Genomic DNA, 17,514 nt, shown 5'->3' with positions numbered 1-17,514 from the left:
TCAACATACGAAAATCTATCAATGTAATCCATCATAAATAAACTGAAAGAAAAAAACCATATGATCATTTCATTAGATGCTGAAAAAGCATTTGACAAAATTCAACATCCCTTTATGATAAAGGTCTTAGAGAGATTAGGAATACAAGGGTCGTACCTAAGTATAATAAAAGCTATTTATAGCAAGCCGTCAGCTAACATCAAATTAAATGGAGAGAAACTCAAAGCTATTCCACTAAAATCAGGAACACGACAAGGTTGTCCACTCTCTCCATACCTCTTTAATATAGTGCTTGAAATTCTAGCAATAGCAATAAGACAACATAAGGGGATCAAGGGATTCAAATTGGAAAGGAAGAAGTTAAACTTTCATTATTTGCAGACGATATGATAGTGTACATAAGCGACCCCAAAAACTCCAGCAAAGAACTCCTTCAGCTGATAAACACCTTTAGTAGCGTTGCAGGATACAAGATCAATTCCAAAAAATCAGTTGCCCTCCTATACACAAAGGATAAGGAAACAGAGATGGAAATCAGAGAAGCATCACCCTTCACGATAGCCACAAATAGCATAAAATATCTTGGGGTAACTCTAACCAAGGAAGTGAAGGATCTATTTGACAAGAACTTTAAGTCTATGAAGAAAGAAATTGAGGAGGATACCAGAAAATGGAAGGATCTTCCTTGCTCTTGGATTGGGAGGATCAACATAGTAAAAATGGCAATTCTACCAAGGGCAATTTATAGATTCAATGCAATCCCCATTAAAATCCCATCAAAATTCTTCACAGATCTTGAGAGGACATTAATCAACTTTATATATATGGAGAAACAAAAAACCCAGGATAGCCAAAACAATCTTATATAATAAAGGATCGTCTGGAGGCATTACCATCCCTGACCTCAAACTCTATTACAGAGCCTCAGTATTGAAAACAGCTTGGTATTGGCATAAAAACAGAGAAGTCGATCAATGGAACCGAGTAGAAGACCCTGATTTTAACCCACAAACATATGAACACCTAATTTTTGATAAAGGAGCTAAAAGTATTCAATGGAAAAAAGAGAGCATCTTCAACAAATGGTGCTGGCAGAACTGGTTGTCAACGTGTAGAAGAATGAAAATAGATCCATATCTATCACCATGCACAAAACTCAAGTCCAAATGGATTAAAGACCTCAATATTAGTCTGAACACACTGAACCTGATAGAAGAAAAAGTGGGAAGTACTCTACAACATATGGGTACAGGAGATCACTTCCTACGTTTATCCCCAGCAGCACAGACATTAAGGACAACATTGAATAAATGGGACCTCCTGAAACTGAGTAGCTTCTGTAAAGCAAAGGACACTGTCACTAAGACAAAAAGGCAACCCACTGACTGGGAGAAGATCTTCACCAACCCTGCAACAGACAAAGGTCTGATCTCCAAAATATAGAGAGAACTCAAGAAACTAGACTTTAAAATGCTAATTAACCCAATAAAAAAATGGGGCACTGATCTGAACAGAGAATTCTCAACAGAAGAAATTCAAATGGCCAAAAGACACTTAAGGTCATGCTCAACCTCCTTAGCGATAAGGGAAATGCAAATTAAAACAACTTTGAGATACCATCTTACACCTGTCAGAATGGCTAAAATCAAAACACCAATGATAGCCTTTGCTGGAGAGGTTGTGGAGAAAGGGGCACACTCATTCATTGCTGGTGGGAATGCAAACTTGTGCAACCACTTTGGAAATCAGTGTGGCGATTTCTCAGGAAATTTGGGATCAACCTACCCCAAGATCCAGTAATACCACTATTGGGAATATACCCAAGAGATGCCCCATCAAATGACAAAAGTATCTGTTCAACTATGTTCATAGCAGCATTGTCTGTAATAGCCAAAACCTGGAAACAACCTAGATGCCCTTCAATGGAGGAATGGATGAAGAAAGTGTGGAATATATACATATTAGAGTACTACTCAGCGGTAAAAAACAATGACTTCTCGAATTTTGCGTGCAAATGGATGGAAATAGAAAACACTATCCTGAGTGAGGTATCCCAGACCCAAAAAGAGGAACATGGGATGTACTCACTCATATTTGGTTTCTAGCCATAAATAAAGGACATTGAGCATATAATTTGTGATCCTAGAGAAGCTAAATAAGAAAGTGAACCCAAAGAAAATTGTATAGTCATCCGCCTGGCGAGGGGAAGTAGACAAGATCGCAGGGCAAAAACTGGGAACTTGCGGGTGAGGTGGCATGGGGCAAAGGGGAAATGGGAAGAGAAACATGAGAAGGGGAGGATGGGTGGAGCTCGGGGTATTGGGATGGTTGGGATATAGGAAGGGTGGATACGGGAGCAGCGAAGTATATATCCTAACTAAGGGAGCCATCTTAGGGTTGGCAAGAGACTTGACTCTAGAGGGGCTTGCAGGTGTCCAGGGAGATGTCCCCAGCTGGTAACTTGGGCATCTGAGGAGAGGGAACCTGAAATGACCCTATCCTATACTGATGAATATCTTACATATCACCTTAGAACCTTCATCTGGCGATGGATCGAGGTAGAGACAGAGACTCAATTTGGAGCAACGGTCTGAGCTCTTAAGATCCAAATGAGGAGCAGAAGGAGGGAGAACATGAGCAAGGAAATCAGGACCACGAGGGATGCACCCACCCACTGTGACAGTGGAACTGATTTATTGGGAGCCCACCAAGGCCAGCTGGTCTGGGACTGAATAAGCATGGGTTGATTCCGGACTCTCTGAGCATGGCGGACAATGAAAGCTGATGAGAAGCCAAGGACAATGGCACTAGGCTTCGATCCTAATACATGAACTGGCTTTGTGGGAGCTTAGCCTGTTTAGACGCTCACCTTCCTGGACGTAGATAGAAGACCTTCGTCTTCACGCAGGGCAGAGAATTTGGACTGCTCTTCAGTATCGAGAGGGAGGGGGAATGGTGTGGGGGGAGGAGAAGAGGAGTGGGGATAGGGGGAGGGGAGTGGGGGGAGGGGGCAATATTTGGGAGGAGGGGAGGGAAATGGGAAACGGGGAGCAGGTGGAAATTTTAATTAAAAAAGAATAAAAATTAAATAATAATAACGCCATTTCTCAACACCTTCATCAGCCATCTAAGAAGAATGGCTGGCTTTGAAATCATAAGAACTAAAACTGCCCTCACTGGGTTATAGTGATTATCATATTGTGTGACTAAGTACGGTGTACTTAAGTGAAGAGGTAAAATTCTTCTGAGTTATGCACTGAGGTTATATAATGATAGCAAATTTCCTAAGTGGGGTTTCTGCTGATGCTAACTCAACAATAAGAGCCTTTAAAAAATCCTCAATGGTTGGATAGGCGCTCAGTGCATTGCATGTTCAAGGCTCTGGGTTCAGTCCCCAGAAGATATTGAAATTAATAAACCATTATTAAGTCATTGAAACAAACCTTCATCTTCATGTTCCCGGCCCTTTTGTTTTCTACTTATAAAATTGCCATATATTTTATTAAAATACAGAAATGAAACAGTGAGGACTAACATCTTAGCACTATTTTGTTCATTATTTTGTTTTGTTTTTGAGACAAGATCTGTTTGTGTAGTCCTCTCTTTCCTGGAACTCACTCTGCTAGCCTGGCCTCAAACTCACAGAGATCCACTTGCCTCTGCCTACCGAGTGCACCCCCAAGTGACACCATTGGAAATCAATAAATAGATTTAGCAACCCTGGATTTCCATTATATTTTCTGACTAGGACAAACAATAAGAAATGACATCTGATCTTGCTTACAAAATTTATTTTCCTACCTGGTTACACCAGAATAGACTGGCCCAAATACTTGCTGCTATTGCTGCTTGCCGTTCTGCCTGCCTTCCTTTCCTTGCTTCCTTCCTTCCTTGATGTGGGAAGTCCTTCTGTTTATGTGTGGTTTTTATTGCTTAGTGTATAAAGAAGCTGCTTTGGCCTGTGATAGGGCAAAGTAGAGCTAGGCGGGAAAACTAAACTGAATGCTGGGAGAAAGAAGGCAGAGTCAGTGAGATGCCATGTAGCCACCAGAGGAGAAAGACGCAAGCTGCCTTGCTGTTAGGCCATGAGACTCATGGTAAAATATAAAATAATAGGAATGGGTTAATTTAAGATGTAAGAGCTAGCTAGAAATATGAAGAAGCTAATAGGCCAAGCTGTGTTGTAATTAATATAGTTTCTGAGTGAATATTTCAGGTCTGGTTGGCTGGGAATTGAATGAACAGCCTCTGCCAACACTTTCTTCCTCCCTCCTTCCCTCTCTCCCTCCCTCCCTTTCTTGGCATATGAAACCAAAGCATAACAGATCAATTAAACCATAGCCATGATAACAGAAAATAAAAATTTTATAAAGTACTTTAATCTTAATCCAGGACTGGTAGTACATGTCTGTAATCCTGGCACTTAGAAGATAGATAGGAGTACTGTGAGTTCAAGCCCAGCCTTGAACATGTACTAGATTAGTGTCTAATAAAAACAGGTAGATAGGCACACTTAGATATCAATATATTTATAATGCCCCAAGAATTAGTGATTGTTAATTTCCTTTCCATTTAGCCCATCAGCTTATCAAATATCTGAGACGATGGGGGAAGCACAATGTGAAAGACAAACTTCTCTTTATAACACACAAGGCATGGCGATCCATGCCTGTGACCCAAAACTCTGGGGAGATTGAAGCAGAAGAATCAGTTTATAGTCGGCTTGGCTACATACTGCCTCAAAGTTTTTTTAAAACTTTTCCCCAAGCCGGGCGGTGGTGGCGCGTGCCTTTAATCCCAGCACTCGGGAGGCAAAGGCAGGCGGATCTCTGGGAGTTCGAGGCCAGCCTGGTCTATAAGAGCTAGTTCTGGGACAGGCACCAAAGCTACAGAGAGACCCTGTCTCGAAAAAAAAAACCAAAAAAAAAAAAACAAAAACTTTTCCCCAAAGAAATATTATATGCATAGCTTGTTAAAAATATGAAAACAAAGCCATCAGCTGAATATATGATGTTATTTTATGTAGAGCACTGGGAAGTAGCTGAGGCCAGCACTGCATCATCTTACATGGTTACTGGGGAGACAGTTGCCATGCATACCTCAGGAAGGCACCACGCTGCCTTTTCCCTCTCTTACTCTCTGAACAACCTCGTACTTCATCACCATCACCAACCTCAGTCTGACTTTTCCCAATTCTAAATATACCTTCTTTATCAATAGCATGGAAAATACTATATTTGAGAAATATTAAAAATAGGTGAGGTACACATCTATAAACAGCGCCTGGGAAGCAGTGAGACCCCAGACTCAGAAGACAGTGAGAGGGTTTGTGATGGTTGATACTGATTCATCTTCACGAATCTGGAGTCGCGTCTGGGACCGTGAGGGATCCTCTGGAGATGGTCGGCTTCTATTCACCCTGTCGGAGAAGTATCTTAACTAGGTTGGATGAGGTGGAAAGAAACACTCTGAAGGTGACCAGCACTGTCCCTGGGCTGTATGTGGAGAATGCCAGCTCAGCGCTAGCATTCACTGCACTTGTCTCCCAGATGTCCTGTGAGCAGCTGCTTCAAGCTCCTACACCTTGATCCCTGCCATGACGGATGAGACCTGAAGTGTGAGCCAGAGCAAAGTCTTCCTTCTTAAGGTGCTCTCACAGCAGCCATAAGGAAACTAATGTGTTATAAGAGGCCACTTGTTTGTTTTCCGGCCGCCCGGCAATTCAGACCCAAAATAATCCCACAGAAACTCTACCCATCTCCATTAATTTGTGCATCACCACCACAAGGTTGTGGCCTAGCAGCAGAGTTTCAGCAAGTCTGTCTCTGGTGGTGGCTCCATGGCTTCTTCCTCACTCTGCCTCCTTTCTCCCAGCATTCAGTTTAGTTTTCCCCACCCAGCTCTGTTCTACCCTATCACAGGCCCAAAACAGCTTTTTTATTATCCACAGCATACAAAGGGGAATCCCACATCACTAATTTGAGGTGAGCCTGGAAGTAGAGAAGAGTAATAATGATGCCAAAATATTGTTAAAGGGATAATTTTAGCCTTTTCACAAAAATTCATTAATGAAATTTGTGGATTTTCCCTAGTTCTTAGTATATAATACTTAAAAATAACTGCCAGAAGATTTATCTTTGAGTATAATGTTCTTACCAATAAGTAAAAGTTATTAAATATAATGAGCAGGTTCATTTCACCCCAGGAGCTTGGCAAGTACCTGTTTTCTATGTAACTGTCAAGATTTTTCTCTTGAAAATCCTGAGTGGTGAAGATACATACCACTGTCGTCTTCATTGTTCTGTAATTTTCAGTGAATCCTATACAAGTTTTGGAAAATACAAATCTTTGCCATATATAAAAAGGATTAAATTAGTAGACTAAGGTATAAAATGACGTGTACATCACTTTTCCTAAGAGTTCTAGAGCGGCACCCGGCTCCGCGGTCTTTTCGCTCACACACAGCTATCTTTTAAGAGCAAAATAGCGCATACCAAAAGGCTAACACTTCTTAAGAGATTATGTCTAGGGATTTCCTAAATTGTTTAAAAGATCACTATGAAGAATTCTTGCTAACAGTTCTGCGCTTACTGGGTCTGTGTCCTTTTAACTTGAGAATTTACAGTATGATTGCTTTGTAAACATCAGAATGTTCTAAATACTGTGCAGTGTACACACAGAACTGGTCCTGGCTTATCTTGCACTTATCAGCTTGTTTATTTTTATTCCCCCGAAGCTGTGTTTCTAACAAGAGCAGCTGCTACTTTGTAAATACTTTAATGGCTTCTGTTAGTTAGAGCAGTAGGTTTAACAGACAATGTTATAAAAGATTTTCATTCTTCCATGTGATTACACACCTTGAAGTGCGTTTTACCCTGAAAATCCTCTGGAGACTGGGGCCCGGGAAGGTATGTCTTTTGAGGGCACAGAGCCAAGAGAATAGAAAGATTTGAGAATGGTGTGTGAGATCAGGGACCAATGTGCACCTGCACTGGGTTCTCAGAGTCAGACAGTTGTTGAGAGCACACACTTTATGCCCAGCACTGCTGGAGAAAGTCTTCTGTGCAGCCCAAGCTAGCCTTGAATCCGATCCTCCTGCCTCTGCCTCTCAGTGCTAATGTGATGGATCTGTGGCTAGTCAAGAATAGTTTAGCTCTTCTGGTGAAAGTGAGGAGAAGGCAGCTGACGAGAGCAGGGGTCACACCCTGGGCTCCTGAAGGGTTCACTGTTGTCCTATCCTGGGAGCCTGTGTCAACAGGAGAGAGTAGAAGCGATACAAAAGACTAAAGAGGAAGCAGAAAGAGTTAAAATACTTTGAGACCTGACAGGGTTCAAGGACTTCATCAAGAATCAGGAAGTGTGTTCCAAATGGTTTACCTACTGAGGTGAACACTGTGGACACTTTGTATTATAAACAAGGACAGCTACACCCCAGTAAGACTTCATTTAGACACTGAAATTTGAATTTCATATACTTTTCACATCTAAGAATGTATCATCTTTCTAATAATTTGAAAATTTAAGGAAAACCTTCTGCCAGTTAACATTGGTAAATAACTAAAAATCACTATTAAATACCATAAGGTAAACATCTATAAAATGAATTTGGTACATGGGCTATAAGCTTAAATATTTGTCCTAGGAAAAAAGACTAAAACAAAATTCATGCACATTTTTGTCAAATGCCCCTGGAACATTCTCCAAGACTAACAAAAATAAAGTCATAAAATAAGTCTTTTTTTTTTTAACCTTTGTTTTGCTGAGTATCAAAACCAGGGTTTCAGGCGTAGTAGGTGAGTGCTCTACCCCTAAGATACCCCTCCAGCCCTTAAGTAAGTCTGTTAATAAAATATTTTATCATATAAAAGTATCTTCAGCCATGCACACCTTTAATCCCAGCACTTGGGAGGCAGAGGCAGGCGGATCTCCATGAGTTCGAGGCCAGCCTGGTCTATAAGAGCTGGTTCCAGGACAGGCACCAAAAACTCCAGAGAAACCCTGTCTCAAAAAAAAAAAAAAAAAAAAAAGATCTTCGGATCACAGTGGGAATAAACCAAAACTTAGAAATAAAACTGAAAATACACATAATGAGCCAAAAAGGAAATCACAAAGGAAATTCTAAAACTTCTTGAGACAAGGGAAAGTGTGTGAATTTATGCTACTCATCACAAAAAGAAAATCTGAAATAAATATCCTAACTTTATATCTGAGGAAACCATCAAAAGAACAAATTAAAACCAAAGGAAGCAGAAGGAAATAAGATTAAAACATAGAAAAAAATACAAAATCGCAAATAACAAAAGAAAAAGTTAATGACACTTAAGGTACAGCTTTCAAAAACCAACAAGAAAACTGACAGACCATCCGCTCTGCTGAAAATTAGAAATGCCCCCAGGGATCATGCCCCGCACAGATGAGGGTGCTTCTCCAGCATTAAGTAAGTGCGTGCTGCCCTACTAAAACTAGATCATAAATAGAGCAAGCAGACAATTAGTGAACTGGATTAGTAACCAGAGCCTCCCAACAAAGAAAAGCCCAGGACTTGTTGGCCTCACTGGAGAATTCTACCAGTTAAAGAGAAATTCCCAACATCCTTTTCAAGCTCCTCCCCAAAACTGAGGAGGGAGTTCCCAGAGCCAGTTTTAGAACAGCATTGTTCTAATGCCAAAGTCATACAAAGGCATGGAAAATGGTTGGCCAATGTTTCTGATCAGTACTGATGGGAAAGTCCTTAACAAAAGCTAGCAAGCCAAATTAGACAATGCAAAGCAAGATTTAGACGCAGTGACCAAACAGGGCTTATGTCTGGAAAGCCAGAATGGTTCAACAAATGAAAGTCAGGCTACTCAGTCACATTAACAGAACAAGGGACAGAAACTTCAGGATCTTCCCAGTAGTAGTATGTCATGTGCAGAATTCAACCCCTTTCCATGATAGAAAACACTCAACCAGAGTCAAGGGAAATGGCCACTTACGACAGACTCACAGCCTACAGCAAACTGAGTGGGGACGACTGACAGCCTGAGCTGGCAAGGTGGCGCCACCAAGTCTGTCAACCTGACTTCTGTCCCCAAAGCCCACGTGTTAGAAAAACTGACCTTCATGCATGCACGGGGTACACACACCTACAATACAATAAATAGTGCAATTTTGAAGGACTGAATGCTGTTTCTATAGGACAAAGAAAAAAACCAAGATGTCTGTTCTTTATATTTAATAAGGTGCTGGGATTCCTTAGCCAGGTTAACTATGCCAAGGAGATTTAAAAGAAAAAAATCTAAATCTGAAAGAAACAAGTAAATGATCTGCTTGCTAAGTAATGGTCTTATTATATAAAGAAAACTCTTTAATTTTAAATTTTATTGAAAAATTGTTACAATAAAGCGATAGGAGACAAATCAACATTTATCATGCTTCAAGGGAGTGGTCTGAAAAGTAGTGATGAAACCAGTATATCCATCATGGTCGCTAAAAGAGGAAAAGCTCCTTACCAGGGTGGCAAAGGCCGTGCACCCTGAAAATCTTGCTGAAAGGAACTAGAGAGCAGGTGTGGTAGCATACACCTGTATCCCAAGAGTTAGTAGACAGAAATGGGAAGGTCCCTTGAGTCCAGTGGTTCAAATCTGGCCTGTACAACATGTATAGACTCATGCATATTCATGAACTGGAAGACAAATGTCGACAAATAACACCACTAAGGCAACTAGCTGGTCAGTGCAAGTCCTATCCAAGGGCAATGGTGACTTTGCAAACCTAAAGATCTTAATTTTGTATTTCTTCATTTACACCTGTGTGCATGTGGCATGGTGTATATGTAGGAGTCCGAGGACAGCCTGCAGGTGTCGGTTTTCTCCCTCCCACTGTGGCCTCTGGGGATCAGACTCAGTGGTCAGGCTCAGTGGTGAGCAACTTCCCCTATTGAGCCATCGTGACAGCTCTTCGTAGAAACTTGTATGGAGTTGCCAAGGGCACTGCCCAGTTAAGGGGGACGTGAAGAAGGACAGTGTCAGATACATTACACTTCTGGATTCCAAGGGTGGGGTAATCAAAACTGACACTTGACAAAAGTACACACACAGACCAATGGAACCCCAGTGGAGTGGAGACCACAACAAACTTTGAGGTATGTGGTCAAACAATTTTCAACAAAGACAGTGGGATCGCTAATGGGAAAGGCAGTGCGTTTTCCATAAGTTCAGTTAGTGGCACTCAGAAAACTGTATTCATATGCAAAACTGTAAGCTATGCTGTTACCTTCTATCTTGTACAAAAATAACTCAGAATAACACGCTCACTGTGAACCAGAAAGGCCCAGGGCTTCCTCTATCCCGCCATGACAGTTGATGGCCCCACCACGGCCGCAGTGAGAATTTGCAACAGGAGGGGAAAAATGAGCCAAAATTTCTCAGGCCCTGACTTTTTTCAAGTACTTTAGGAATGAAATGTCTATCTATCTATCTTCTGTCTGTCTGTCTGTCATTTACATTCTGACTGCGGTTTCTCTGTGGTTTTGGAGCCTGTCCTGGAACTAGCTCTTGTAGACCAGGCTGGTCTCGAACTCACAGAGATCCGCCTGCCTCTGCCTCCCGAGTGCTGGGATTAAAGGTGTGCATCACCACCGCCCGGCTTGCAGTTTCTTTTTTAATTTATTTATTTTACACCCCAGCCACAGTTTCCCTTTCTTCCCACTCCCTTTCCCCACCTCCCCTTCTGCCCCCACCCCATGCACTCCTCCTCCTTTTCTATTCAGAAAAGGGCAGGCCTTCTCTGGATATCGACAAAACACGGCATATCAAATTGCAGTAAGACTAAGCACCTTGTCTTTGGGACCCTATTCCTCATCCTGTATATTTTTTATTTATGTTTTATATTTCTGCATATACTGTTAGGGATCAGCAAGTTCTATGGTGTCAATGTAGTGATAGCTTGCCTGAAGATCAGAGTGCAGAGCTAAGACACTAGAAGCCAGGGAATGGTGGCACAAACCTTTGGTCCCAGAACACAGGAGACAGAAGCAGACAGATCTCTGTTAGTTCAAGGCTACCGTGGACTACCCAAAATTGATCCAGTCTAAAAGAGCAACAGAGCTCACACAAAAGTGCTCCCAGCACTAGGGAGGTGGAGACAGAAGGGATATGGCTGGGCAGAGAGAGGAATATAAGGAAGGAGGAGACAGGAGTTCATTGCAGTCTGAGGAGAGGATCACCCTTTTGGTCTGAGGATTCAGTAAAGGTAAAAGGTCTCTCTAGTGGCTGGCTATTCTGCCTCTCTGATCTCTCAGCTTTCACCCCCTAATATCTGACTCTGGGTTTTTATTATTGAGACCGATTAGGACTCATGCCACAGTGTTCATGACCTGACCTCTCTAAGAGCATTCTCTAGATGTGACCATGTCCATTATAATCATGAGGGGGGAAATGTCTTTTTAAAAATAAATAGCCAAGAAGGTGGGGGAAAAATAGACAAGCAAAGCTACCTGTTTTGTGTGTGTGTGTGTGTGTGTGTGTGTGTGTGCATGTGCGCCGCACGCAGAGAGAGAGAGAGTGAGCATGTGTTTGAGCTCACCTCTGGTATAAGTAGTTGGTTCCCAGGAGATGTACAAAAGGGCCAGAGAGCCTGGAATGCTGGTGCAACCCTTTAATCTTAGAACCCAGGAGGAGGCAGAGACAGGCAGACCTCCGAGTCTGCGGTCAGCCTGGTCCATATAATGAATTGGCTAGCCCAGGCCAGTCGGAACTACATAGTCAGACCCTATCTTTTTAAAAGTGAAAGAAAAAAAAAGCCGAAGATTGCTTCATTTTTTTAAAAATTTGGTCAGTTCAGTTGCCTTTTTATTATTTTGTTTAATGCTATTTTGTCTGAATATGACTTCATCAGGGCCATAAAGAAATGTCCACATCATCTCGTTCATAGCAGCCTGGCTCACAATCCCCACGGCAGACATTCAGAAACTGAATTTGCCTTTACTACTCACTTGGGCCCAAACAGTTACTGGAAGCAAGATGGGAGTGAGGTCTCTATTTGCTTAGCCCTTGGTGTCAGCATGATGCTCACTTGGGAGCACCTGCCTAGAAACTGTGATACCCAGCTAAAGGACCTTTCAGAGTTCTACCCCTGCACAATGTGACCTAGAGGTCTCCAGGCCTTGTCCTCAGTCTGCAATCACCGTGTATCCCAGGAAGAACAAAGCCTTGCAGACTATACCTCTCCTATGAGAGAATTCTGATGGGGAGACCCTACCTGCAGTACTGCAGGAGAACAACCGTCTCCGGAGAGCCACCTTCTCCCCTCAAGTGAGGACTTCAGACCCCCTCGCTACATCAAGATGAGACAATGATCAACCAGACGATGCCTTGGCCCCAATGTTTAATTATAGCACTGCTTGCTGTCTGCCCTCATTCTCACTCTGTGCAGACCAGCATCATGTGCCTGTGCTCAGGTGAACAAGGATACTGGACCCTCCGGTAGTCTTTCTGGTGTGCCACACTGATTAATCTCCTGTAAGGCACTGAGGTTTGTCTGCTGATTTTCTCATGTCTGTAACATGGAGATACACTTCCTCCTGTGCATTTTAAATTCTTGTAGGAGGCTGATGAGTTCAGCTCCATGGTAGAGCGCTTCCCTAGTGTGTGCAAGGCCCTGGTTTCGATTCCCCTCACCACCAAAAATAAATAAATAAAAATATAAAAAAATAGGAGCAAAGTGCTTCCCACTGAGCCTGAGGACCTAAGTTTGATCCTTGGGGCCTGTTGGGAAGAGAAAATTAGTTCCCACATGTTGCCCTCCCCTCACATACAACACACACACATGCACACATGCATGAATTCTAATTACTTTAAAATTTTAAAATAATACTTATCTAAAGAAAAAATTTAAAAAGGTTTGGGAGGGCTGGGGAGATGGTTCAGCAGTTGAGAGTGTGCCTTGCTCTTGCGGAGGACTTGGGTTTGGTTCCTGGCATCCTCATCAGTGGGCTGACAACTAACTGCCTGTAACTTCACTTCTAGGGAATCTGGTGCCATAATTGCCTTCTCCGGCACCTGCATACATGCGGTGCACATAAACTCATGTGAGCACATGTACATACACATAAAATGTCTAAGAATGACTTTCCTTTATGTATATATATTAGACTAATTTCCTATAATTATCCAAAATAATAAAAATAGCTAGGCAATTGGGTGACATTAAGAAAAGATTAGATGATTAATTATGTTGACAAAAGCACTGTGAATAGGCAAAGTATAAAAGAAATTTCAAATTTGATCTTGAGAAGACTCATGTTGGTGCCCCCTGGCTGAGCTAGGTAGAAGAGACAGGAACTGCCAACCCCAACCCCCCCACCCCACCCCACACACCCGCCCCACACTGCACAGCGGATAACAAAGATCAAGGCTGCACTGCACACCTGATAATTGTTTGTCACAAACTACTTAGCAGAACTGTATTTGCATTTTTCTCATATCTTACTTATTGTACATAAAACAGAACTCCTGGGGCCCTTGGATAGAAGAGACACGCTGAATGAAGCTCTTGCTGGCCCAGCTTTAACACCTGAAGGAGAAAACACATTTCCAGATCTTCTTCCTTCCATTGGTTCCATGCACAGGCACGCTACTCAACAGAAAATACCCAGTGGCCCTTCTAACAGGTAAAATATGTTGAACTGAGAGTTTACCATGTAAAGAAGTAATTCACATTCAGTGCTTCAAATACAGCCATGCGCCTGATGTCTGCACGCTGACTTTGTGTCCTGGCACTCTGCTGACAGGATTCCATCAGATCCGAGGTCCTCTGGTGGAGTCCACTGGACCCTTTTTGTATCATGTCATCTGCAAGCGGAGCTCGTTTGTCTTGTTTTCTTACTGATATGCCTTTCGTTTATTTCTGTTCTCTTACTGCTATTTTCAGAACTCCAATCTCAATATTGAATAAGAGCAGAAAGAGCGAGAGCCCTTGTCACACTCTAGGTATTAGAGGAAATGGCCTCAAGTATGTTTTATTCAGTATAATTTTGTCTATCAATTTAATATATACAGACATTTTACTTATTTGATGTGTATGAGTGTTTTGCCTGTGTGTGTATGAGTGTACCATGTCATGTATGTACCTCATATCCACAGAGGCCAGAAGAGGGTGCTGGGTCTTGGAACTGGAGTTAGAAGATTGTGAGCCACTGCGTGGGTGCTGGGAACCAAATGCTGAGGCAAGAGCAGCTTGTGCTCTTACGAGCTGAGCCATCTCTGTAGGTATCCTGGAAGCCATTAAAATAAAAAGGCTCCCACTGGCCTCGCAGCTAACGCCTGGCTGACAGAATTCCTCTAGAATATGGTAAGGGAGTTTTGCATCAGAACTCTAGGAAGTAGTCTGTGAGGGAGAAACCTGGTTGAAGGCAGAATCTATGTGGAAATATGGATCGAGCTCCCAAGAGTGTGCCCTGGGCACAGGGAAGGGACGGGGCCAACATTTCAGCCTACACCATGAAAACAGGACCGACATCTGTGCTGAGACCCGACAGGTGCCCATTGACGGGGTCAGCACCTGTGACTCAGCCTGCAAAGGCGTCCCAGGGTTGTCCTGGTGTCTAGGAGCCTGGGAAGGGACAGTGTCAGAGCTGGAGCAGCAGCAGGTGAGAGCCACCCAGACTGCGCCCGTCCAGCTCTCTCCGGCTTTGCTCTTCCTTCACTCCACCCAGTGCCCTTACTTCAGGCCAGATCCGCCCTGCCCTGTCCTCTTCCTCACCACTTTCCCCGTCTTTAGTATTATTTCCATTTGATAGACTTCTCCAAGGCATATCTGACCTGCTGGGTGCTGGGATGGCTTCAGGTTAGCTCACGCCGCCCCTTTTCTTCTTTCTTTCACCTTATGTTCCATGGGACTGCCCTGCCCTCTTCTCGGCTCTGTTGTCTGCCGCCATCAGTGTAATATTAGCCAGGACTCTTGGCTCTTGCCTTCTCCCGTCCACATATTTATTCCCAGAATAACTAACGTGTGACTACAGTATTAGCGGTGTTCTCTTACTTTAAGTGACTGGAAAGCAGAGGCTGGTCTTTTTGTGGTCACCATTATATTTTCATACTGTGCCTATTCTCTGAATATTACTGGTATAGATTTCCTCAATAAAAAGGAACAAGCCAGCAGATTAAGTCCAAAGGCAGAATCATCCAGGCATGGGAACACACACCCTTAGTCCCAGCAAAGGGAGCTAAGCTCTGAGAGTTTGGGACAGTCTGGTCTACATAGCAAGTTCCAGGACAGCTAGTGCTATAAAGTGAGACCCTGCCTGAAAAAAAGAGAGAGAGAGAGAGAGAGAGAGAGAGAGAGAGAGAGAGAGAGAGAGAGAGAGAGAGAGAGAGAGACAGATTCTTTTGTTTTGGTTTGTTTTCTATTTGTTGCCTCCAAGAAATACACCTCATCATCAAAGACAGAGTCGTGAGGTGGGAGCACCGAGAGAGGAATTTCCAGCGAGCGGAATGAAGAAGCAAATAGGTGTCACAATAACTAAAAACCAGAGTAAGTCAGACTAAACAAAGTCTGAGTAAGGGCACACTCTATCAAGATGCCAGTGTGACTCTAAACAGGCATGCATGGGGACACCCAAACCCGTTAAGCTGTTAGGTATGACAGTTAACCCCATCACAGTAAGAATGCGTGGCTCTAGTGCTGCACTCCCGTCAATGCACAGATCACCCTGACCACAAAGGAAAATATCTGAGCTAGTTACATCATAGATCAAGTGGGTTTAGACCTCTGCAGAAATTCCAAACACTGCAGAATACACAGTCCTCTCAGCAGCTCATGAAATGTTATATAAAATCCTATCATAGGATACAAAACAAGTCCTAAGAAAAAATATTTTCTTTTATTCTATATAACCACAGTGAAATAAAATAGAAATAAAATGAAAAATTATGGAGTATACACACAAATTCATGGAGATTGAGAAATACTGAATAATGAATGGGTTTCATAGTAAAATAAAAATTAAAACATTCCTAGAATCTAATGAAAGTGAAAACATATATAAAAGCCTATAGATACAATGAAGAGAGTTCTGAGAAATGTATATCTATTCATAGTTCCATTAAAAAATCAGGCACACACCTTTAATTCCAGCCTTCAGGAGGCAGAGGCCATCAGATTTCTGTGAGTTCGAGGCCAGCCTGCTCTACAGAGCAAGTTCCAGGAGAGCCAGAGCTACACAGTGAAACTCTGTCTTGAAAGGGGGCAAAAAGGAAAAAAAATCAAAGCAATTTTAAATAAATAATCAAATGATGAACCTTAGGGTCTTGGAAGAAAACAAGAACAAGTTAGGTGATGGAAAGAAATAACACCTAGATAGAAATGGACACAAAGCCAAAATCCCACAAAAAAAAAAATCAATAAAACAAAGAGTTAATTGTTTTTAAAAATAATTTTTAACAAACTTTTAGCTAAAGTAGCCAAGAGAGCTACAATCCAAATTAAGAAAAGTAGAGATGAAAATAGAGAGGTTATAATAGATGCCAATAAAATTCAAAAAATAAGATAAAGTAGAAAATTGTAAAGGAATCAATGAATTTGTAGAGACTTAGGACTTATCAAGAAAAAGTTCTGAAATAAATATCTTAAGCAGATTTATTACAAGCAATGCAGTTGAAGCAGTAATGTGATACCTCCCATTAAGAATGTTCAGGCCCAGACAGGTTCACGGCTGGATTCCAGCAGACCACTGAGGAACTAGCACCAGTGTTTCCCCTAAAGGATTCTGGGAAATACAGAAGGAAGGAATGTGTTCAGACTCTTTACACACCAGTATTATAGCGATAACAAAAGCAGAAAAAGACACAATAGAACAAAGGAAACTATAGTCCATGCTCCCTCGTGCACAGTGCAAAACTTCTCAATAAAAGGCACGCAGAAAAATTCCCAAGGGCATCAGCAGGAGCTGGCAAGCCAGCTCAGTGATGACGAACAGTTGCTGCTTGGAGAGGCCAGGTACAATTCCCATCACCTGCACGGCAGCCGCAACCATCTGTGACTCTAGTTTCAGGAATTCCTGTACCCTTCTGTGGCCTCTGCCAGTGTGCTTATATACACACATGTAAAATGCTTATAAAAATAAAGGTTTTAAAAAAAGAATACCCCAAAATGATAATTCAAGCTAGGGAGTGCAGCTTGGTTTGTAGTCTTTGCTTAGCATGCATGAAAACCAAGGCTTGATCCTCAGTGCTGCAGACACTGGTTATGGTGGGCAGGCACTTGGGGAGTCCAAGCAGGAGGGTCAGAAGGTCAAGGTCACCTTGAGATGTACAATGAGTTTGGGCTCTGTGAAACCTTGTCTAAAAAATAAAAGTCTTTAAAACAGAGGAAAGAGTACCAGTGAGATGGCGGAGTGGGGAAAGGCACTTTGTATGATGCCACAGGGCCCACATGGTGGAAGGAGAGATTCCCAAGTTGTCCTCTGACTTCCTCGTGCAGTGTGGCATGTTCATACACATACACACAATGCATAAATTTTAGACCATCCACCAC

The 17,514-nt window shown here is 42.4% G+C and overlaps 1 protein-coding gene across 2 annotated transcripts in view; it reads left to right on the top strand.

The window, feature by feature from the left end:
• Wdpcp (WD repeat containing planar cell polarity effector) overlaps positions 1 to 17,514 on the top strand; it is a 286,163-nt gene that overhangs the window by 252,646 nt on the left and 16,003 nt on the right. For both annotated transcript variants that reach the window (XM_057771862.1, XM_057771861.1), the window contains exon 15: positions 13,489 to 13,651. In XM_057771862.1, coding sequence (XP_057627845.1) covers positions 13,489 to 13,651 — 163 coding nt within the window. The remainder of the gene's footprint in view (positions 1 to 13,488; positions 13,652 to 17,514) is intronic.

The sequence above is a fragment of the Chionomys nivalis genome, chromosome 6, assembly GCF_950005125.1.
Source record: "Chionomys nivalis chromosome 6, mChiNiv1.1, whole genome shotgun sequence".
Lineage (NCBI taxonomy): Eukaryota > Metazoa > Chordata > Mammalia > Rodentia > Cricetidae > Chionomys > Chionomys nivalis.
Note: the sequence above shows the minus strand (reverse complement) of the source record. Positions and strands in the feature narration are given on the sequence as shown.